Raw genomic sequence first — 24,477 nt, forward strand, 5'->3', positions numbered from 1 at the left:
TTAAGTATATTTCCTTGGCACCAGGGATGTAGCGGTGATGAGCTCAGGCTCAGGGGGCGCAAGGGGATTAGGGGGCGCACATCCGCTTGTTTCTTTCATTGTTTGTGCTTGGATAAAGCCAAGAATTATGTAACGCAAAGAAAGCTGTGAATAATTGTTGCTTCACCACAGGTCAGCCATTGACGACTTAAACAGAAAAAGAAAAGAGATACAACTGGCAACTGACTGTTTTAAATGTTTGAATTTAAGATAAATAGTTCTTGAAACTTTTTAATGAGTACGTTTAGCTGCAGTTTTGTGTAGACAGTTAGTTTTTATTGTTGCATTTAGAACTGTGGTTAATTGGTTTGGTTCCTATCACTGATAAGAACAACACATTTCTTGCCAAAGCTTGATAATTTCAGGCTCCAGGGCCCATGCCACCGGGAGGCTGGGGTAGCCATGCCCCCACTTAGCTTTAAAGTTGCAGTAAAATGGGAAAGAAGCCTTAGCCCCCTATTTTTGCTAGCCTTGCCCCAATGTGAACCAAACTGGAAACAATTACCTTTGATAACCAAGATTATTGTCTTTTTCTGAAAAGATTGGCCGTCTGGTAATGCTCTTATATTTTTAACCTTGTCTGTCAAGGATAGGCTGGCCCCCATGTGAGCATAGGGTCACAAATAAAATAATTTTTCATGCGGGTGTCAGTCAGGGCAAGTTGGACCGACTCACGTACGAAATTGACTCAAACTATAAAAATGTCAAATTTGTCAAAAACATGTTTGGGGAGAATTCTGAGGGACCCTACGATGATGTAAAATGAGGGTTTTGTTCACTTTTCATTTCCTTCTCATTTCCTCTTCCAAAGACTAATGTTCCTCTAAAAAAGGGAAATTTCCTTCCAAGTGTGCACTGTGAGAATGAGCAGCAAAAGCTGTTCAAGTTGCTGTTGTTGTTTGAAAACTAACAAATACTTTCGTTGAATAAAGATGACTGACAAGAGAGCAAAAATGGAGTTCCCTATTTCTAGAGACCGATTTAACACTGTATGGTGTTGTAATAGTACTTTTTAATAATTGCGTCATCGAAGCAGAATGCTCTAAATCTGGAGTAATCACAGTCTGTTGCTTACTTTGCAGTTCATTTTTGGATCAGCGTTTTTTATTGTGTTCATAGGCCCAACTGTGCACGACAGAAATTATCCTTTCTCGAGTTGGATTTGGAGTCAATGATCTCAGTTCTTCAAAAAAGCACTTTTGAGCGAAATAATCTTTTTTGGATGTCGGTCAGGCCACTGCACCTTTCGAACTGAGTATGTAACAATTGACAGATCACATCAGTTCCGGCTAGCCGAGATCTTGAAATATGATTGGTAAATCTTAATGTTGTAACTGGGTGGGTAAAGAAAAGTTTTCCTGTTCAATAGACTGCGTGTTATTTTTAATGCAATTTAGTACTGTAGGGAACTGGCTTTTTGTTTTGCTGAGAGTGGTGCATCTTGGCCTCAAATTGATGGAGATAATTGGAGCGAATGTGTTTATTTATTTTTTTCTAGCAGAGAAAACTCCAAGATATTTGAATGGGAAACAGTATCACATGATAAGAAAGTTTAAATGAATACAAAGAAATATTAACATCAATTATCAATGTTTGAAAGAGCAATTTGCCTTTGAATTAGGCCAATATAGCGCTGAAATTTTGCGATATTGAAATACTGCTTCGGGTTAAAAATGGAATCCGGAAGAAATTCGTTTAGTCCAACTGGTGACGATGACGAAATTCTCATTAAAGAAGAGCTGACTAGTGAACAAATATTTTCAGAGTTTGTAACACAAAGTGCAGATTTGTTGGAAACTGTTCAGACTTTCCATCATCTATGTCAGTCATTAGATATCAATCCTAGAAACTATAAAACAGTGTTTCAAAGTTTAGCTGCCAGACTCACATTTTGGAAGGCCAAAAATTTATGGAACAAAATTGAGAAAAGGGCCAAACATTCTGATTATAAAAATAAGCCATGTGCTAGACTGAAGACTGTAGTAATTGGTGCTGGACCTTGTGGTTTGCGAACAGCTATTGAACTTGCTCTGCTAGGATCTGAGGTTATTGTTATTGAAAAAAGGGACAGCTTTTCAAGAAACAATGTACTTCATTTATGGCCATTCCTTATTGTGGATCTTAAAAGTCTTGGCGCAAAGATATTTTATGGAAAATTTTGTGCTGGCTCATTGGATCACATCAGTAAGGATATTTTACATTTTACCATTTAATTGATTTTATCACTTAAGAAATACCTTGAATAACAAATTTAAGACTACTTATATACCAGGTATGTTGCAACCACGGCTGTTGCTAGATGTTATGCTCAGGGAGGTTTTCAGGTCTCATCTGCCAACAAAAGAGGTGAGCCATTTGGCCAAATAGATTTAAAATTTGCCAACTAAGCACCCCTGTATAGCAAATGAAACCTTGTTTCTGCAACAAAAATTTGAAAAATAGAGTGTCACGCCTCACACCTCCTTCCCAAGACACCAGTCCTATTTGCAACCAGGTAATAACTTAGTTTTGGAACCAAAGTCGGTACTAAGACAAAATAGGGCATTTCCATATAGTCTATAAAACAGAATCAATACCTGCATTTGAAATTAAAGGTATTGGTAGATAATTGTAAGTTTAGACACTTCCTTCTTTCCAGTAAGATTTTTTACTGGAACTACCTATTCAAACATGAAAGAATTTACTGTAGTAAAGGCTCTTGCCCATACAGCATGCTATGCTGCTAAATTTTCAAAACTGGCCTAATATGGTCACCAAGAGAAATACAAAATGCAATCCATTCCCTTTTTGTGGCATGCTACTGAAAGCATACTAGTTGTTCAAGAGCCTTTTAGGTCTTCCACATGCCAAAACATAGTAATTCATAGACTAGGCTTGGCATCAGCATCTACAGCTTATCATGAACTCAGACTAGGCTTGGCATCGGCATCTAGCTTATCATAAACTCATCATCATACCGTTGTTTACATATTACAACTAGTACCTGCAAATTTAATAATGGAATCATCAGTATTTGCTCCTTTCAATGCAAGTTTAATAGACCCTGTTGAACAAATTTTGGTCAAAAGCAAGAGATATTGATAAAATGATTGTTCTGCAAGTACCCGTATCCTTTTTTACAATATTTTGTTCTTTTAAAAGATTTGGATAGAAACTTCATTGTGACATCTCAAATTAGACTTTTACAGCTTATTGCTAGATACCTAATATAAACAGAATGTCTAATTGCATTGATGATCTTTTGATTTCTTAGTTGAAAGTTGAAACTTTTGACTAAAAATATATGAAAAAAGAAGGAAAGGGATCATATAAGAGCCAAACTTACAAGGGGAAAATTGATAAGAATAAAAATAGGGTTAGAATAATTAAAGAGGCAATGAAAAAAGGCACAGGGAGTTGAAAAAAGAAGTTGCTTATGTCTGGCCTATCCTAAATCATATAAGGATAAAACTGAAGTTAAAATAAATTTAATAATAGTACCCGGTTTCTACAAAAGTTTCTTATCCTAAAAGGGGTTTATGTTGATCACAAGAATAAGCTTTCTTTTTGACTATTTTTTCAGGTATACGCAAACTCCAATGTATCCTGTTGAAAGTCTGCCTGATTCTTGGTGTACAGGTTTATGCACAAACATCATTTGATGAGTTACTTGAACCAACTGAAGGTATCCTGTGAATTTGTTTACTTATAAGCAATTTTTTGGTTGTTTTGAAATATTGAGTATTGGAAAAATGACAAGGCTGTTAAAAAATTCAAAATAAATAAACCCTTACTCTTTCAGCAGCTGCAGATGCATTTTGCATTTGTTATTTGTCGTTTGTTGTTATTTGTTATTTACCTACCATCTGGAGGTAGTTTGAAGAACACTAAGAAGCTATGTTTATTGAGCAGTGCCCTGGTCCTTCTTCTTGATGTGACCATGCCTTGTGCTTCCTACACCTGGAATTGCAGGGAGCTGGTGACTCCCCTCACTCTAGGTGAAAGTCTGGTCATGCCAGAGACTCAAACACCAGACCCTTGGATCTGTTGCCTGTGACTTAACCATCCTCGCACCACTGAGGTTTAGAAATTTGAGGAAAATTTCAGGTGTTTGTGATGACATCAGTATTTGTAGAATGAAAGTACTCTTTGGTGAACCTGCAAAGAACTCTGTTTGATATACTATAATAAATTCATGAAATTGGCATCAGGCAATTTCATATACTGTCATCAGGCCTCTCAGTTTGAGGTGTGACTGCAATTTGTCACGCACCTGCTTCCCAAAAAGTAGCATCTCATCCAATTGCATTTAGGTTTGTTTTTTAACAGAAGCATTTTCTTCTTGCTCTGGGATTTTTTTTCAAAGTACAGCATTCATCATGCAGGGAAGCGCATTTTTCGATATGCCTGGTAAACAAGTGGAAACTTTTTGTGCTGGTCGCTTGTGATGAAAGAACCACTTTGAACTGGCATCACCTCTGTGACCATTGCAAACAGGAACTTATTTTTAGATGTTTTATGGGTGTCTGTAACACTTGTATCATTCTTTGGTGCCACAAAGCTTAAAAATCCAATATTGAGATATTACTGCTTTTCTGTGTGATTTAAACAGGAAGTTACGAATCACACCATTTGATAAAAAATATATTGCTTCAAGCGTGCAAAAAACCTGTGTTATTTTTATTCAAATTTCCAAATGATACCTTTTTTATCTCCAGGCCATGGATGGAGGGTAAAAACATCACCAAGTCATGCTGACATTGCAAATACGGATATAGATGCTATTGTAGGGGCTGATGGAAGGAGAAATTTATTGAAAGGATTTAAAAGAAAGGAGTTCAGAGGAAAGTTAGCAATTGGAATTACAGTGAACTTTGTCAACAAGAACACCCAGGTGGAGGCTGCTATCGAAGAAATCAGTGGTGTTGCATTTATTTATAATCAACAATTTTTTCAAGAACTGAAAGATAAAACAGGGATAGATCTGGAAAATATTGTATATTACAAAGATGATACACATTATTTTGTAATGACTGCAAAGAAGAGAAGTTTACTAGATAAAGGAGTCATTAAAGAGGTATGCACTTGTATGACACATTTAGCATCTGACAGGCTAGATTGCATCTTCACTAATTTGTGTAGATTCAGATGGTGAGAAGAGGAAACCATTTTTCCATTTCATCAATAAATTATGTTGACTTATGTAATTGTTAGATTTTGAGACAGATTTAGCTCAAGCAAGTATCAATTTTGTAATCAATTAGTAATTTTGTAACCTGTCTCACTAAACTTGCCAAAAAGTAAAGAATTTGTTGAGTTGTTTCCGAAAATCAGTGAAACAATATGCTGAACAAACAATTTCTGAAAATGAGAAACCTCTTCATAATGATTTTTAGTGTTTTTGTAATTTGTGAACACTAATTTTTCATGAAGAAGGTCATTGAAGTAATTTTTATTATAAGAATGCATCTGCTAGAAGAAAATGAAGAAGCAACGAGAACATTTAAAAAGCCAGGAGACCCTGAGGAAACACACAAGTATTGGAATCCCCCAGAAAAACAAGGAGAGTTGACCAATCTGTTATTTTGTGGGATAACTTCTTTACTGTATTTGCAACTTTTAGGGACATCTTGTGGCACACCGCTCTCCTAGCTCATACTGATACTTCAGATCTGTTTCATTTTTAGGACAATTCTGATGCATATCAACTCCTTGCACCACAAAATGTCCATCAACCATCACTGCTGAAATATGCAACACAGGCTGTTGATTTTTCAACAAACTATAAACTACCTCACCATGAGTTTGCAATGAATCATTACGGAAAAGAAGATGTTGCTATGTTTGATTTTACTTCTATGCATGCTGCAGAAAACGCTTCTAGAATTATAGAGAGAAAAGGAAAAAGAATTTTGATGGGAGTTGTTGGTGATACCTTGATTGAGGTTTGTGAGAGCCTTTTCTCCCACTCCACGAAAGCTGCATTCTCCTCTTAGTAGTCAGAAAGCTAGAATTTTTAAGCCGGTAGCAAAGTTTTTGATTCACTGTGATGTTTTAAAGGGACTGCAAGCCCCTCCCCATTCCCAGGCACTGTGCCCCCCTGTTAGAGAATTTGATGGAAGGATAAGGATGTTTTTAAAGGCTACAAGTTATTGTCCGAGTTCTAGACCCAGTCTGCAATAATACTCCAGACATAATGAGATCTTATGCATGCACCAAGCAGAAGTTTCTCCCTAGCAGAACATTTTAAATTCAGAAAATGAAATTCTAGATTTTGGCATGTAGTAGAGTTCCTGCATGCATCTGTCAAATGTTAAAATTGGCTTCTGGCCCTGCTTTCATTTCAATATGAGTTAGGTTTTAAGCATGCAGGAATTTTTTGGAGTCAGAATAGAGAGAAAGAGGATAGAGAGAACCATTAGAGGAATGTTGGGATAGGTGTTCTTTACAGCAGAAATGATCTACTGGTGATATTGAAACCGGCGTTTATATTGACATGGCCTTATGACAAAGTAATGCTGTATTTTTTAAGTATTGATTAAGATTGTTCTATTTGCAGCCATTTTGGCCAACTGGATCAGGCTGTGCTAGAGGCTTCCTGAGTGCTTTTGATGCAGCATGGGCTGTTAGAAGTCTTGGCCTAGGCAAGGAGCCCTTGGATATTATCCAGGAGAGAGAAAGTATTCTGAGATTATTGGCTCAAACAAAACCTGGAAATATGCTTACAGACCACCAGAAATACTCAATTGATCCTTCAACAAGGTTTCCTGGTTCTTTTAACTACACTTTATATTATCTTTGATTATTCAATCTGTAAACAATCTTTTGGTGGTACAAAATTTGAAAATGGCTTTGAAAAAATCAAATTCAATTTGTCTTAATTCATATCTTGTTTATAATAAATACCAAAATTAAATATACTAAAATGGAACACTCTTGTTTGAAGTGGTATAGAAAAACCTAGATTTTCTTTCCATAAACATCATTTATATAGTTTTTGCGAATGTTGCGAAGTCAGGATTGATTGGTTAATTGATATTGATTAGATTGGTTAAAGTGATGATTTTTTATTAATATTAGAACAAAAAAGCGATACAGTACATATTTCAACTAAAATGGCATATTTAAAGGAATATTCCTTTCCTTCAGGTATCCAAATTTGAATGCAAGATCAATAAAGAAGGAAGCTGTGAGACATTTGTATGACAAGTCAAACATCCCCTTCAGAACAATCGACTATGAAACTATGTCAAAGCAATCAGCCTTGCCTATTTCTCCTAAAAAACAAGGCGAGTTTCTTCACTTTTATTTGTCATACTTTATTCTTTAATTAATTATATTTTACTGAAGCATTTGGATCCAGAGACAGAAAGGAAGGGTCACTCTGTCTCAATAAAACGGTCATTTTCCAAGGTCTTAGACAGTGTTCCCCCTGGATTGCCTCAAATTTTGCGATAAAAAGCGTTTATCATACAGGAAATAAAAATTATTTTCTGTCAAAATGGTGCTTAGTTGCTTTATAGACAGAACTGTACATGCATTGCAGACGTAGCTGTCATTGAAGGATGAATATTGAAGTTCAACATATTTTGAAGGAATTTGATCGAGTTTTATCACTTATCAACCCATTCGTGCTATTTTGTGCATTTGAAATAGTTTTGTTTGGTTGATAACGCTTTTCGCTAGAAAACTACATTTTAACCTTTTCTCTGTTTCCTGTGAAATATTACTGACGTCATTTTATTGTTTATTATTCTAGCTGAGAGAGAAAGCAACATAGATGCATTTAGTTTACTACGTTGGTGCCAGGAACAGACCAAGGCTTACCCTGGAGTGAAAATAGTTGACTTGGCTATTTCGTGGAAAAGCGGTTTAGGATTTTGTGCCATCATTAATCGATATCGACCCGACCTTTTGTAAGCAAGCTACTTCATTTTGTTGTTATTTTTAGGCACCTGTTTGTTTGTAATATTGGTGGAAGGAGTACCTGTATGTGTTTGTGATTTTGAAATGCTCTCATTGTTTTGAATTTTCTCAACGATATTCTGTTTTGTATTTCCATTTAGGGAACTCTTTTAGAATTTCCCACGGTTCAAGCATTTTCCCTTGTCAATATGGTCTTTATACACCAACAATCTTTATATACTCTATTCTATAGAATAGTTCGCAGATGTCTTTGCGAATATTTGCGCTATTTATTAACTCAAGTGCAAGTTGAGACTTGTTGTTTATTCCTGACCTGTGCGATAATAATTGGATGCTTAAACAATAGTTTTACAAAACCACCTTCAAGGAAAAATATCTTCCTGTTATTGTCTTTTTCCGTTATTGTCTCTTCCCTAATAATAATAATAATAATAATAATAATAAATCGAATATTTTAACAGGATAACCTATCAGTACAATATGTACTGTTGTCATTAGGGTCCTGAAAGTAGCTTTTTATAGCATGCCTCTCAATTATCCTCTTCTAAGAAATAACTGTTTGTAACTTTTTTTGCTTCTTTTATCATAAAGCACTATTGCATTCTCAAGTATGTTAGTATCTTGTTTTGTGATCACATATTCTCCCCCAATAAGCCAGAAAGCCGTAAATTAAAAACAAGAGGCAGAATTTCGGCAATTTTTTTAATATTGTAGTGCTACAAGAAGTGAAATTTTCTGAAAACTGTAGAACTGTAAGCCCGCCCCTTCCCTCCTCCATGCCCCAGCCACTGTGCTCCTGTAGAATAGAAGCACCTAATAGAAAGATGTTTGTAAAGACCAAATACTATATTCTGAGCACCGTACCACGTTTTTATCTGCTCCACTAATTGCTAAGCTCTTGAGTTTTTCAATGAGCCCTTATTTCTTTAATCTTAAAAAGGAACTTCTTTGAACTGGATGACGACGATGCTGAGAAGAACTGCCAGTTGGTAAGAATGTTTTGTTGTTCTTAAATGATGTCTGCTTATTTTCTAAATACATTTATTTTATTTTTCTATTTTAAATTTTTACCCATATCATACTGTATTCAATAATTAACGAGTGCAGTATTATTGTCATCCTTGTCCGTGCATTCGGGATCAAATGCGTGAAAGGGTTATTCCCAACATCTGAATGAATGACTCTCTTAAAACTTTAAAGCATCACCTAAAACTTGTCCCAATATTTTTTCCACCGAAGGGACAAGCAATGGCAATAATACGTTATTTAACGCTTTTTATAGATTTTAAATTTATTTTGTCGCATTAGAATTAATCAGTTGTATAAAAAAATATTTGATTCTATCCATGCTTGTCAATTTTATGCTTACAAATGGCATTTAAAATTGCTCACTATTGGATAATAATAAATGAAGATGTTAACATCATAATTATGGATTCTCAGGCATTTGATATAGCAGATGAACATCTTGGTATTCCTCCAAAAACTTCTGGTAAAGATTTCACCAGCAGTGCCGTTCCAGACAGATTGACAGTCATTAGTTACTTGTCTTTGTTTTACGATGCTTTCAAGGGAGAACTGCCAGGTATGGATTTTTGCCATTCTTACAGGTTGAATTTTGCCATTCTAGCAAATTGATTATTGCCATTCTTGCACGTCGATGTTTTTCATTCTTGCACATTTTTTTGCAATTCTTCCACATCGATTTTTGCCATTCTTGCAAATTGATTTGGTCATTGTAGCACATAGATGTTTGCCACTTTTGCACATTAATTTTGCCATTCTTGCAAGTTGGTTTTTGCCATTATTGCACATTGTTTTTGCCATTCTTGCACATTGTTTTTTGCCATTCTTGCACATTGTTTTTTGCCATTCTTGCTTTTGCCATTTTTCCACATTGTTTTTGCCATTCTTGCACATTGTTTTTTGCCATTCTTGCTTTTGCCATTTTTGCACATTGTTTTTGCCATTCTTGCACATTGTTTTTTGCCATTCTTGCTTTTGCCATTTTTCCACATTGTTTTTGCCATTCTTGCACATTGTTTTTTGCCATTCTTGCTTTTGCCATTTTTGCACATTGTTTTTGCCATTCTTGCACATTGTTTTTTGCCATTCTTGCTTTTGCCATTTTTGCACATTGATTTTGTCATTCTTGCACATTGAAATTGCCATTCTTCAAGTTGTTTTTTGCTATTCTTGCACGTTGATTTTTGCCATATATTTATTTTTGCTCTCTTAGCCTCCGGTTTGTACTTAACCTTGTTCCGTTGATAAAGCATTTAAAGTGATCAGGTCATAATTCTTATATTAATAATTACATTTATTTAAATCAAATGCTATTACATTTACTATAAACTATTAAATTAGTTTTTGATAATATCTTTTTCTTTCCAAAGAATAATATTCATTACTTCTGATTCTCATTATAATATTTTGCTCTCTCAAGAAACAGATGAAGTTGATGGCGAAGTTTCGAAAAAACCTCGAGTATTATTCTGGAACACACTACGCACCTTTGGTATTAATTTAAACCACATTAAAATTCAAGTTATAAACTTCATAAGAATATAATGAAGGCCATAATTTATAAATATTTATGATGGTACGATGTTTAAAAATGCCTATGAAAAAAGTAAATAGTTTAAAAGATACTCAAGCTTTCGATCTGATATTCTTTAGAGTATAGAACGTTAGATTAGAGATCGAAATCTTTTTCGAGAACCCAAATTGTATCAAAAAATACAAAAGCTATAATCGCAAAAAGTTTCGGATAATTGGCAGGTGTACGATCATTTTGCAATCAGTTATTGTGTGGACAGTAGGAGTTTTTCTCCCTTGGATTCCATTGGTAATATTTCCAATAACAGACAAGCAGCACTGATTGGGCAACTTTTACAGTCTCGCGCTTTTGATTGGCCTTTGTCGATCCATAACTTGTTGAATATGTTTTTTAGCCTTTTCGCTCATTATTCAGACGTTATATACACTGAAAAATGTCAGGCAAAAAGCTTAAGGATATTTTTTAAGGTGTACTTTTTATAGCCACTCCATTTAGCCCGTCATCTAATCTTGAAAAAAATGGTTCCATTATTTTTTATTTTTACAACTTTTCTTGCAGCAAAGAAGCTGGTTATAGTAAACTCTTTGTCAAATATCAAGTATTTCTTTGAATTGGAATGAAACCACAATACCTTTAAGAGTATCTGCAGATAAGTCCATACCAACAAAGTGATTGAAGTTAGGGTCATCCCCAACATGCCCAGTGCCAATAAGAATGTTCCACGCATTCTTGTCATCCTCATTACGGTAGTGTAAACATGAGATCTTTATAAAAAGTTTTCGGAAGATTATTTGGGAAAAAAATGTTTTGTACTGTCATTAAAAACTGCGTAACCTTCAAGATTAATCTACTTGACAATTATTCAAATCTGGGAATTTTTTGCGTAAAGGGACCTATTTTTAATCCAAATATATTTAATATATTATCCAAAAACCAAGTTACAATACATTATAAATATAAAGTACGTAGTATTCATCTATAAGGTTTTAAAACCTAAAAATTTGACCATCAAGTTATTATCAAGCAATTTTGATTATCTAAACTTTCAATATTGGTTGTATGAATCTCACACCAACGTATGGTTAAATTCGAAATAAAATGCTTAAAGCACGTAAATTAGAGGTTTTCGAATTTAGGTCTAACGAGCACAATATAAACAGTTACTTGTAGATGAAGAATCTTGTTGTCTTTGTAGCCGTTGTTGGAACAAACACGAAGTCAAAACTACCATCACCGGGACCTGAATCGCCGAGAAAATCTCCTTTGAAGGCGAACAAAAACACAATTATCGCCAGACTGTCAAGAAAGTCTAAAAAGGTTTGCAGTTTTCCATTTACGCTAGTGACTTTGAGCCAGTTCAACTTGAGATCACTCCTCGCAGGATCGTTGCATATCTTTCTTTGACATTTAATGACATGTGATCAGTTTTGAGTATGCTAGAGCTTGGCTCATTGCGAGGCTGCTACAACCTCCCTGGCTCATTGCGAGGCTGCTACAACCAGCTTTTCAAGATAATTTGTTACTTACTGTAACTAAAAATCTAACGACCATATTAGATTGGCCATTTCTACTTAAGTCAACCAAAATAAGATTTTGAAAGTAACAATGTCTATTCCAAACCGTTTGATTTTATTGTACATTGTCAAACAAATGCCGAAAACTCGAGCATCTTGCAATTATATTTCGTAAATTGTTTTCAATGCAACAAAAATTGATAAATCATCGCGATTTATCATATTTTAATCTTCGTTCTGATTCTGGCGTCTAACTTTTTGATTATCAATTCGAGCTCAAATCCTAGAACCTCTAACCTTTTCTTGATTGACACCTCACAGTGATTTTGTCAATAACCATCGTTGCTTATTTTTATCTTGTTATTGGATTTCATTTATGAATTTTATATTTACATAAAGTTTTACATAATACTTTTTGCATTTTCATGTTTCTTTCTTCCTTCAGAAAACTAGAAACATGCAGTCTAGAAAAACAAAAGAAAGATCAGATAACAAAGAAAATAAGGTATTTGATTGTCTTCTGCGGATATTGCCCTTATTGTTTTTGTTGCTTGTGCTGTTTATAAAGATGAACCACTAACAGAAAATCTTTCCTCGTTATCAAGACACCTTTCTTCCTCACAATGATTTGCCACTAATATTTTTCACCAGCTCTCATTTGTTTTCCTATGAATTCAGGCTGCTGTTGGAAACAAAAATCTTAAAAGGTTTGATGGACAGAAAGGTGGAAAATTACTCGAGAAAAAAGCACTTTTAGAGGATGAAAGTGATGTGAATTCCTCACCGGAACACCAACCATATTTGCAGAAACAGAAAGAAGTCGAAAAGCCTTTGAAGATATTGCAGCCAATGGCTAATCAACAAAAGAACGAGGCTGCTCTCCCATCAATTCAAGACGAGTCTAGGCCTCGAAATGATTCTGGCGAATCAGTGTTTGTAATAACCGGCGTGCAAACAGGGGAGAGTGAGACTGACGTCATTCAAAACCAGTCGAAAAGAACAAGCAAAATTAATATGCTTGCTGAAAGTGTTTTTGGTGTTCCAACGAAGCAGGCCGTTGCTGAGGCTGAAGCCACTGTGAGTTTTTTGAATTTTTTCAAATATTCTGCTTTTAATTTAAGATAATTTCTGCTATAGCTCGATAGATATTCTTAAACTCAGGAAGATGGCTAGAAGGCATGCTCCTTAACGATTTGTGATGCCCACTAGAGGGAAGCGGTGCAATTGTTCCACTTATCCAAGCAGTCTAGGGGCCGCTTGTAACATCTTTCTTGGTTTGAATATTTATTCAGTTTCTAGGAGGAATTGCTATTATCTGTTTGTGAAGAAACCTTCTTTTTACTTGATTTTGGATCGGAACCCCTATTTGCATTTACTTTACTAAAATTTGTCAAGACATATCCTCAATTCCTTTTGACAAATTTCTCTTCAATTTCCTTTGCAATATCATTTTCTCATTTGCAAGAGTATTTTCGAGCGATAACTCATGATCTGTATACTCCTATGTATCCAAACCTTACTAGCTTAAGCTAAGATGCCTTTTAATCCGAATGCCCTCACCACAGCATCTGCTGGAGCTCCCCCCCCCCTGAATTCTGCGGCTGCCTCAATATCAAACTTTCTCAAAGAAAGAGTTTGAAACATTTTCAAAGCTGATATAGAAATTATAGCAGCGCCTGAACATATTTAACGTTTTCCTCTGTGTGGAAATGAATCTCACTTTTGGCGTGTGAAAACTCCTACTGGTCGCATGTGTCGGGACCGTTAAGAATATTTCAGTTGTGTTGTCGGATATAAGGGTTCATGGGATACTATTTTGCGGTCGCATCAGAGTGTCCAATATCCTCTCTTCTCGCCCTGCTATCAGATCCACGGACAATCTTAACCGCGTTGCAATGCATTGTTTGTCGGGAAATAGGCCTGAAATAGGGAGGTGTCTAGTAAATTTCCGGGTTCTTGAAAATACCCTTGGTGTGTCGAGAGAAAGAAATCTAGTCTGTAAAATGTTTTACCGGATCTGTCACTCTTCGATAAGATTCCATAATTTTTTGTCCGACTTTCTGTTAGCATAGCAGGAGGTTTAGGCGTCTGTATTTGCTACCACAGGGGACGTAGGCTTTAGGTCTAATTGATACAGTAATGTCCTTCTGTGGCACTGCGTAGGATATGAGTGATTGTCATGTTTGTACAATATCTGTAAGTCCAATTATAATCTGAAAAAGGCGTGAGGTGATTTTCTGGATCATCCTATCATGTTGATGAGATTGCCTTCTCTTTCTGGGCTTGTGATTGCATTGCTTGCTTTAAATTACATTTCTCCGTCCAACACTCATAGGATTAAAGCATATGTAGGGGCCAAAGGGCGACTAAATCCCCTGTTAAGTTGAGTAATAAAGAGATTCATTTTTTGATATCTAGATGCAATTTTTGCTTCTCTTTACAATGGAACAGAACAGAACTAACACAAATTTCCATTTTAACTTCGCGTCAACAATGAATTGGAACTCAGTAATAATTTGGTACGTGGCTGCTTCCGGTCGCAATCCTGTCTAAGTAGTTCTATTTAAAACGTTTGAAAAAGAAGCAAAATACGCTTTTCGTGAACAGAAAAAAGCTTTGCTTTTTAGAGAAACAGAAAAACGAAATTTTACTCCAAAGCCAAAATCTTCAATTCAGACGTTAGGCCTAAAGTCGTTTGTTTTGACAAAGAATCTAATCATCTTTCCAAATTTGTACTTAAAAGAGCCACTTAGAAAGAAGATGAACTGGATTGGTCATGTCTTGACCAATCAATGCTCCCTAGTGTCTCACGTGATTGAAGAGTCCTCACAAGAAAACAATAATTTTGCCAAGGGGGAATCGAGAATTTTAACCGAATTTAGTCTATATATCAAAATTAGTCTTGTTTTGACCAGCTAGTTTTTTCTTACCTTTCACGCGACTCCGAATATGCTACGTCTTTTTCTCGACACACAATTTAGTATTGTATCTTTACTAAAAAAACATCTTTCCAGGTACTAATTTACACGCAAATTAACTTGCTTTTTCTCTCATAGCTATCAGAAAGTGAGCTGTGCTTCTTCTGTAAACGAAGAGTCTATGTTTTGGAGAGAATGTCTGCTGAGGGTCTGTTTTTCCATCGACAATGCTTTCGCTGCAACGTGTGCAAATGCAACCTGTTGCTTGGAAACTATGCTTTTGATGCTGATGATGATGATGATGGCAAAAATGGAAGCTTCTATTGCAAAATGCACTTCAATCGGATCTTGTACAAAAAACCCAAGGCAGTTACAGACGAGCAGAAGGAAGGTCAATATTTTTTTGATTTTTTTATCAGATTCATGCTGCTGAACATTTTATGGTTTTTTTAAAGATTATGTACAAGATGTGAAACGAGGGGATTTCGGTAGATTTTAAATAAAGTGCTAGAAACCCATGCTTAGAGAAACAAGTTTTATTGAACACTAAAAATCTGAACGCTGAACTAAAAGCATCGCGTTTGCCTTTTGTGTAGTGTGTCTATATGATTTGCAGATTTGACCCTATCAGTTCAATTGCAGTTTATTCGTTGCTTACCAGATATGCTTCGCAATTCTGTGTTGGGGCTTTCCAAATTGGTTCTTTTAATGAAGCACGGTATTCACTTTTGCTGGATAAAGCTTAGTTTTTTGTACAGCACCTTAGAATATTTTCTCACCACAGTCTCACGTTTTACTGCATTTGTTTCTCAAATTTATGTCAGTGTCCTTATGTATGTTTAATATATACCTTTCTAAGGCAGTATTATTCTTAGAATTTTTACAAGTTTTTGCTAGATGAATTAAACCTTTTCAATAAATTTATCAATGAATCAAAACTCTTATCAGTTGTTTAGTGAATCTTGAGCAAGCTTTAAGGAATTCTTTTTAAACAAAGCTTTAAGATAACTAAGAACTGTTTTGGAGATGTTTTACAAGCAATGTCTCCTCGCTTGGATTCAAGAGGGCTAGTATTTTTTCGTAAATATAAAGAGCAAAAGCCAGCCATTTGCTGCAATGACTAGCCATTCACTGGTGTTGTAAAGGAGTTTCTGGCAATCGAAAGTAGTTTCAGTCGATCTAAAGATTCTTCTAACGATTTAATATTGTATCTATTAATCTTCAGTTTTGACTTTACTCATGTTTGGCCTGTATTGTGTCTTTATTTGATATGTAAATCTCATGAAAAGCCTGACTTTTCCCGTATCTATAATCTTTTAAATCTTGATATATTTCTTATGTCATTTTGTTATTTATTATTTATTATGATTTTCAGCGGTTGCCAGCCCTGGTCGTTCAAGACGAGCAAGACCCGTTACACAAATTATACAGCCATCTTCCCTTCAAAAGACCTTCCCAGAAATCATTGCTCCAGAGGAAAGGTCCTTGCCAGGTGAAATTCCACGTGATCGCTCTCACACCGCTATGGAAACACGAGTTAGTGACATAAATGATTTGAAAGAGCGTTCTTCCAGTCCTTATGATAAATTTGAGGCAAAGACTCTTGTTCGGCACCCAAGCTTGACAAGAATGCAATCGAAGAATTTATCTCCCAGCAAGGCCTACCCACCAAGCACAAAAATACAGCATGCAGTGTCGACGCCGGCTTTGCAGAAGCTATTGAATGAGGATAATGAGTTCGGTGAAGACCTGCGGAGGAGAGCGGAGCTCAAGGATGAAAGTAATCAACGACGTAAGCATTTGCGAAAACTGCAACCGAGCATGGAGTTGCGAAAGTCGATTGAAAGGGATCTGTTGTCTGATGAGGTCATTGTACCAGGCCAGCCTAGTAGCCCTAAGTTGAAGAAGCGATTGGAATTGGATGAAGATTTCAAAAAGGAAGATGCAGGGATGAAGCTAAGGCCAGTGTCAGTAAATATCGATATAGGAGATGAAGTAGAAGAGTCCACTGGTAAGGACAAACTTGAAGACGGGAAGGTCAAACCAAAGAAGAAGAAGTTTGTTTTGAAGAAGAAAAAGCCAAAAAAGACTGCGGAAGATGTCATTCCAGAGGAAAAGGATTTGTTGTCTTCACCCGAAGAGAAAAAGGCTCCTGTCAATATTCCATATGCTTTGGGAGAAGATGTGAAGGAAAAGAGGTCGCTAGTAAGCTCTATTGCAGAAGTTTCGGATAAAGGAATGACCAGTGAAGTCCCTGCTTCGGTGGCTGATAAAGAAAAATCTAAAGGTAGAGCGGACATGGCTAATGAAGGTGATGAGCCGGTGTATTTGGAGATATTACCGCAAGACACCGAGAGGGATGTTGAAATACCAGGGGTCAGTTTAGATAAGAAGAAGAAGGAGGTCGTGAAAAGCAAAAAGGAAATTGAAAAGGAAAAGAAAGAGTTAAAGAAGGAGAAGAAAAAGAGTAAGATGAAGGAAAAGAAGGAGGCCAAAAAAGAGAAGAAAAAGGGAAAGAAGGAGAAAAAGTCAAATAGTGACAATGAATCTGACTGGGTGGTTGTTGATTTCAATCGTGAGTCTAACTTCCTCTGATTATTTTTGTTTGTGCTTGTTTAGAGTAGTTTGAACGTTGCTTTAAAGGAGCTCTTGCAAGGGAGCATTTTCTCCACCGTATGTAAGAAAGTTTACTGAATATATGATTTATGACAGTAAAAGTTTATAGGCTGAATGAAATCAAGAATTGACCAACTTTATCAAGACATTGTAGCATAGGATGTCCAATTTTGAGAGGAAACGAATTTTTCGGACTTCCCATACCTGAAATTTGTAATTCCTGCTCTTTCTTATCTGGAAGATGTAGGTATTATAAATCTATTTTTCAGAAACGTTGTGCACCCAAGTTTAGAATCTATGCCCTCTATCATTTTTCCATCAAACATCGATGCTTTAAATTATGTAGTTATCTAAATTGTGCCAACTAAGGCATTCGTTTGGTCAATAGCACGGTGGTTGGCAGCTTAAAAGATTTTTCATACCCTCCGTTAAAATTGGCTATCAAAATCTTCCTATTGAGATTGATAACACTGATCCTGCTTTTGTAGCAGCTCAAGCTCCTTGACTGCCTTAAATATCAAAACTTGAAAATACACAGTAGACATTCTTACCAGATGAAGCCAAATTATTTAACATTTTGTTTGTAGCTGGAAGCAACGAATGCCACGTCATAGACGGTCCTCGAGAGAGGCTATCAACAGATGATAGCGAGGCTAGTGACGTCGAGAAACAAACACCAAAGAAAGATAAACTCTTTTCTAGCATTCTTGGAACAAAACCAAAGGTGAGTTAACTGATTCTATGTTTTGACAATGTAAGGAAGGATCAGAAAAAATTTTTGTACTTCGTCACACAAGTGGTCTACGATAGATGCAATTAAAATTACTGTTTACCTGTCTGTTATAAAGTGCTTAATGCCGTTTAGGCAGAGTTGGCCACGCTTTTTGTGCTTAGAACTGGACAGCTCCGAGTTTTACGTTTAATGTGATCATCAGGTAACAGTTAGAGAAATGACAGCTATAAACAGCTAAACTTGGACGTATAAAGAATGCATCCATTTTATAGTATTTTATACTGATTTTAAGGTACCAAAATTGCTTCTTGAATGGTGAGATTTTGAAAACACCAGGTGCAAGTTTATCAATCTTGAAACTTTATTGAAATATTCAGTGGGTATACTTCAGTAGAGGTGTTTTGTGCTTGTGATTGCATTTCGGAGACCATTTAGTTTCAAGCTTCTTTGATGAAGTTCTAGTCACAGTCTATCCACCCCTTCTTGCTGATTTTTCATGCCTTTTTAGCACTTAGCACACCCTGAATACTCTATTAGGTAATTAAGCTGGGAGCCATTGAAGCCCGTTTAGCAGAATTTTTAAATCCATAGACGAAATACACACCATTTCAACATTGTTCATTGTCATGAATTCTGTGCAACCTTTACTGGTACCTTGTCAGGGGCCACATGGCGACAAAGTTTTTCCCAGTCCGCTCCTCAGTGTTGTCTACCTAACTCTTTTTTGTCTGTTTCATCTACCTAAATATTCAAACATACGTGTATGTTGTAAAATAAAGCGATTTTCCCAATCTTTTTGAAGTTGCACGAAAATAGAAGTAACTGGTACATGACTTGACTTGCTTGACGTAATTTCACATCCCACTTTTGATCTTTTCACCCTTCTTCTCCGAAAATCGCTAGTTTCACTTGCTTCTTTGTTAGCCTAGATGCCTTTTTGCTATCAAAAGTGGAGGTCATGTCTTGTCCCAGTATTGTTTCCCGTCCACCATCTTGTTTGAGGTCTACCACGAGGTTGCAAGAACACTTATATGATATGCTATAGCAAAAGTACCACAGTTTGGCAGGAATTTCATGAAATATTTCAATTATGCTTTGGCATGCGGCGCTTCTTCAGTGATGACGACACGGAATCGGATTATTTTTTCTTTGGTATTTTGCTGCTTTTGCGCGCCACTTGATACTTTTTCCGCCTTCACAGCTTATGTCTTAGAAATATACGCAGCAGAATCCATGCTTATTCTCCTATCAATTTTTTAGGCCGTGCAAAAAACGCCGGAAGAGCAAAAAGAGGAGGAACGAAAGCAAAAGAGGAAAGAAATGAAGAAAATACAGCAAGCCGCAAATGAACGAAGGTTAAAGCGATTGTGGGAGGCGCAATCAATTCAGAGAAAATTAAACGAAGTCGAGGTTAAGCAAGTTGAACTCGACGAAAGAGCTAAAACTCTCGAAAGAAAATTACGAAGACCTTACCGTAAGTCTGCCTTGGCCCTTATTTCTAAATTTTTCAACTTTTGCGATTGCTATCTATATGACTCTTTTTTAAATTTGGTTTGTTTCTAGGAGTAGCGTTTTGAAATATTGTGCTACGTGTTGATACCTTACGAATACTTATCTTGCCAAATTTACCCCCTTTGTTTACAGCTAGCTTTGTTTTTAGGCAAGTGGCCTAACTAGGTTTTGACACCCCTGCGTTGACCCAAAAGCCGTCTGGATTGGAATTTAAAATATGGCAATGTCAGACGTACCACTATCACTGTACTGCTTCTACCTAATCTATACCTTATTCATGTGGAACATATTCCTTTTTGTCATACTAATTATATATGGCAAATGTTACGGTAGAATGGTTTACGGCTAGGAAATGGTCTGGACAGAACACCCTATTTGAATACTTTATTTTTTGAAAGATTTTTATGGTACAACGTTTAGAAAAGGCTTTTAAAATGCAAACATTTAAAGACATACTATAGCTTTTTGTCTGACGCTTTTTATGGTATAAACATCAGAGTAACGAATAAAAATATCAAGTTAGGAAATGTATATACCCAGTTGTGGATCTAAAAAGGCCAATCAGAAAAATATGAACCCAATTTTTGTAGTGTTATGGTGAATTTGCAAGTTGAGAAAGCCTGTTTGATAATGCCAAAATCTTTTCTGACCCCCAGTTAAACCGGAAGAAGAAAAAACACTGATGCTAGACTGGTTTCAGATTGTTAATGACAAGAATGTTTTGCTGAGATTTGAATCAGAGTTGGTGATTCAAGCAAACAGTATCCAGCTAGAAGACAGACAGGCTAGACTTGAAAGTGACATCAGAGAACTTCTTACCTCAGATCGTATGTTATATCTCTATTCTGTTTTTTGTATTGTTTAATGATTTGAAAAAATCTTAGATATATTTGCAATAAGTACCGTAAATCCTCAAATTGCCCCCCCCCCCCTCGAAGACACCCCCCTCGAATAAGCCCCCACCCTAGAACTACAAATTGTCAATAAGCCCCCCCCCCTCGAATAAGCCCCCACTGCTACCGTAAATTCTCGAATTGGACCCCTCAATTTGATGATTTTTGCCATCTGAGGTTGCGTATGGCGTTCTATTGAATTACCACAACAAATTCATACTTTTGGTAGCCTGCGTCGGTGATGGTCTGTGACGCAGGCTAACTTTTGGTAGTAATCAATTAAATGCTCATAAAGAAATTCCTATCAAAATAAACGAGGTCTTTAAATAATGTCTTCTTAATGTCTACAATAATTTTATAGGCCTCCCCCATTGTATAAGCTTTCCTCGAATAAGCCCCCATCCAAAAATATCAAAACTAAATAGGCCCCCAGGGGGACTAATTCGAGGATTTACGGTAAGAGTATGTCAAGGAATTTGTCAAGCAATGTTTCTTTTAGATGAAAGATGTGGCTCAAAATTTCCATTTTGACTTAAGGTGGTCTCAGAGTGCTCTAAATGTTTTTTGAAATTATAAATCACTAATAAACGTGAAGTCAGAGACGGCAATAGCTTATACCATCTGCAAAATTCAACTACAAGTAAAAGAATGAGGATTTTGCAAGCAAATAGGCCAAGACGGCCCTTTAATCAGAGTACTGTGATTACGTAATACGCAGTTTTGATAACCTATCAGTATTATTTTTTTCATTAATGAACATATATATTACGAACATGTTTTATTATTAAACACAACTCATTTTCTAGATCCTAATCCAGATGACCAAGAGTGGATTCAAGTCCTTACAAAGGAGCTTGTAGATACTGTGGAGGAGAGAAATAATCTCGTGGAAATGCTGGAAGAAGATAGACTAAGGTGAATTTTATTTTTAATCTTAAAACCTTGGTTTTAGCATGATCCTGGGAGTTTCAAGATCTCTTGTAACCAATTGTCAGAAAAAAGTAATTGCATTGGTTTGTGCTGTTTTTGTATCAAATAAGACAGCGACGATGTGTTGTACTTACTCGATTCAACAAGCCTCCACAAAAGAGTACACTCTTCACTGAGTACCCCTCCCCTTTGACTCATTAAGTAAAACGAGCATTCGAATAACCCTGCACAGAAGAGTACTCTTTCTACTAAGTACCCTCTTGGCTTATTGATTAAAACAAGCACCCCTCTTGTTTGAGAAACCCCTTGCTTGAGTGCCCCAGTTTTGTAAAATGTCTTTTGACTTTAGCACGTACCCTATATCTTTTGATGTCATATTCTTAAAAAGTTGTTATCTCTTGTTCATTGGGTTATGATTTAAATCAAGCAAAAAGGTTAATGATATCGAATAAAATGTAAACAGAACAAGACATAATCTTCCTGTCATAAGTAATTCATATTTGTAAATCAAAAACATGTGAATGATGGCGAAAAGATTCTTTTGTAACTGCAAATATTCTTTTGTAATTTGTGTGACTACATGTCGTGTTTTGAAAAGTAGCTTGCGTCTAGCACGCAAGATTCTTTGGCCAGGGCGAAAGGTGATGCCAGTTAAAAGGATACTGTAATATATGCAAGGAAGTTTTTTAGAAGAAATGGTTTTTTACGTCATAACATTTCTTTTTTAAGAGAAGTTGTTGTTAAAGATTGCAGTAGGCAACAATAGGGGGGGGGAGGGGGGTGCACGTCTGTTGTACCATTTTCTAAATCTGCCACTGATTTCTGGCCTACACGTAAATCAGAAATGAATTGAACACTTAGTTTCTATGTATTCTTTGTATTTTAGGGAACTGGAAGAAGACAAGAATTTCCACGACCTATTAGCATGCAAAGGTATTTTAGAATAAAATTTTAGTACCTATAATTATAAATCCTGGGTGTCGTGGTGCTTCAATTATTTATAATTACTTTTGGTTGCCCTCTTAAACCCTTTAAGTATTTTTCAGATAGGCCTGACGATGATAGCTCACATATTGCTAGTCATGGCAACGTTTTTATGCCAAAGTATCCTTTTTCTATACTGTAGATTTGTTGTCAAATTACCCCTTAAGGACTCAAACTGAAATTGATATCTTTTCTCGCAGCTGAGGAGCTGGGCATGGATCGACTGATATGATTCTGTGATGTCTTGTGGGCAATGTAATGTACTTGCATCGATTCTGGAAGAACTCCAATTTCTCTTGTAATAGTACAAACTGTGCTTACAGAAGTTACATACCCTGAATAAGCTTGATTTATGAATTTCAGGGACTGTTATGCCTCGAAAAGAACTAGTTTAGGCTGTTATTTTTCTCGATTTGATTTCTCAGTTTTTTCTTATATTTTGAAGCTTTGAAATAACGTAGAAAAAGCAATCACACCTGCAGCTGACACCATATTGCACTTATAATTAGATATTGCTTCCGTTATAAAGATCAATCGCAATTTATCACTTTATGTTTTGATTTGGCTCTGATAGTGATTCAGCTTTTTGCTTCGCAAAACTCCCGATGTGTTTTTTGCCAAGTTTCAATTTCAATTCGACGTCCAGGAGTTGCAGATATTGCTAAATTTTGAGTAATTTTCAAAAATCTGCCTGTGTGAAAATAAAGTAATTTTTTAAGTGGCCCTAAAGTTTGTGGGTTATAATCTCACCAGGCCTACCTGCTTCGCAGTCAACGATCCATTATTTTAAGTAAATGTTTTTGTTCAAAGCCTCAAAATATTGAATTTTTACCATGTTTTTGTTTTGGGCTTGCGATTTTATATTAGCTGCTATTTACAAACAAATGTAATTAATAAAGGAGATTTTTGTAAAGTAATATATTTACAATTAGAGTGTTATTTTGTGCTTTGGAATAACTTTTTGTTATTTATTAGAGGGATTAATGGCGATTAAGAATGTTCCCAAGAATCAAATAGAATTTTCTTTGTCTGACAAAGTAGACTAATTTAAAACGAAGGTTTTGTATTGCATTTTCTGACAATGTAACTAAACATAAATTTTAGAAAAATAAGTATGTTTGTTCAGGGTTTGTCTGGAAAGCGAATACTTACGTTTCGATTGGGATAATTTTCAATCGTTAAAAAGCATTGGAGTAGTGATTATATTTTAATTAATTTTTTCGATGTTATTTGACTATTCCTTTTAAAGTTAAGTTGTGCTTTTTATTCTCTTTGTTGTCTCTCTATAGTTGGGTCTTGTCTTGCCATCTTTTCATCTATATCAACTACGTAATCATCGGATCACATAGATTCTAGCCACGACTCTCACCTGCCATCCTGTTTAGGCAAAAAGAGAGGAACTGTTTTATATTTTTTCAAACATCAAATCAAAATAAATAAATTCTGTAAATAAAAATGTTGTAAAATTTTTGCTTTTTTCAAAGCCATCTTCAAGTTCTGTACCGCCAAAAAATAAATTTTAAGCACTTTTCACATCGAGCTAGATGAAAGCACTTGTTTTCTTCAGAATCCGAGCCAAACGCTTTTTCAAGAAGTTTTTTTAAGAAATGTGTTCGTTGTTAAGTTTCCAATGATTATCAACACAGAATTTTTCCGGTAGTACAAAATTTCAAGATTGCCTTTAATGAAGCAAATATTTTTAAACTTATAAAAGTACTTCGTCTGACAGTCTTCAAAGTATGAAATATCAGAATAATCACAGAAAATCCTAAGCTGAGAAATTTATGAACCCATGTTTATGTGGAACACATGTATACCGTAAATCCTCGAATAAGCCCCCATGCTCGAATAAGCCCCCCCCCCATGGGGGCTT

At 35.8% G+C, this 24,477-nt stretch overlaps 1 protein-coding gene across 2 annotated transcripts; it reads left to right on the top strand.

Moving 5' to 3' along the window:
• The first annotated feature begins 933 nt into the window (after positions 1–933).
• LOC135685253 (F-actin-monooxygenase MICAL3) lies at positions 934–23,857 on the top strand. Of its 2 annotated transcripts, XM_065201165.2 has the most exons (21): positions 934–2,223; positions 3,602–3,703; positions 4,737–5,095; positions 5,706–5,963; positions 6,578–6,780; positions 7,168–7,307; positions 7,778–7,934; positions 8,885–8,933; positions 9,388–9,529; positions 10,391–10,462; positions 11,700–11,821; positions 12,464–12,523; positions 12,697–13,095; positions 15,075–15,327; positions 16,312–17,511; positions 18,140–18,276; positions 19,546–19,759; positions 20,454–20,624; positions 21,497–21,605; positions 22,507–22,553; positions 22,805–23,857. In XM_065201165.2, exons 1-21 carry the CDS (start codon positions 1,713–1,715, stop codon positions 22,834–22,836), a joined length of 4,737 nt encoding a protein of 1,578 aa, XP_065057237.2. In that variant the 5' UTR covers positions 934–1,712; the 3' UTR covers positions 22,837–23,857. The 2 variants fall into 2 exon arrangements, with proteins under 2 accessions (XP_065057237.2, XP_065057395.2); XM_065201323.2 differs by lacking the exon at positions 10,391–10,462 and having other exon boundaries at positions 935–2,223.
• Positions 23,858–24,477: the final 620 nt, after the last annotated feature.

This window comes from Rhopilema esculentum, chromosome 17, assembly GCF_057945365.1.
Source record: "Rhopilema esculentum isolate cy_ngs chromosome 17, ASM5794536v1, whole genome shotgun sequence".
NCBI lineage: Eukaryota > Metazoa > Cnidaria > Scyphozoa > Rhizostomeae > Rhizostomatidae > Rhopilema > Rhopilema esculentum.

Coding starts and splice junctions, on each gene's coding strand:
- LOC135685253 (XM_065201165.2), top strand. CDS start 1,713: ATGGAATCCGGAAGAAATTCGTTTAGTCCAACTGGTGACGATGACGAA. Junction 6,781..7,167: donor TCAATTGATCCTTCAACAAG/GTTTCCTGGTTC, acceptor CCTTTCCTTCAG/GTATCCAAATTTGAATGCAA. Junction 20,625..21,496: donor AGAACTTCTTACCTCAGATC/GTATGTTATATC, acceptor CTCATTTTCTAG/ATCCTAATCCAGATGACCAA.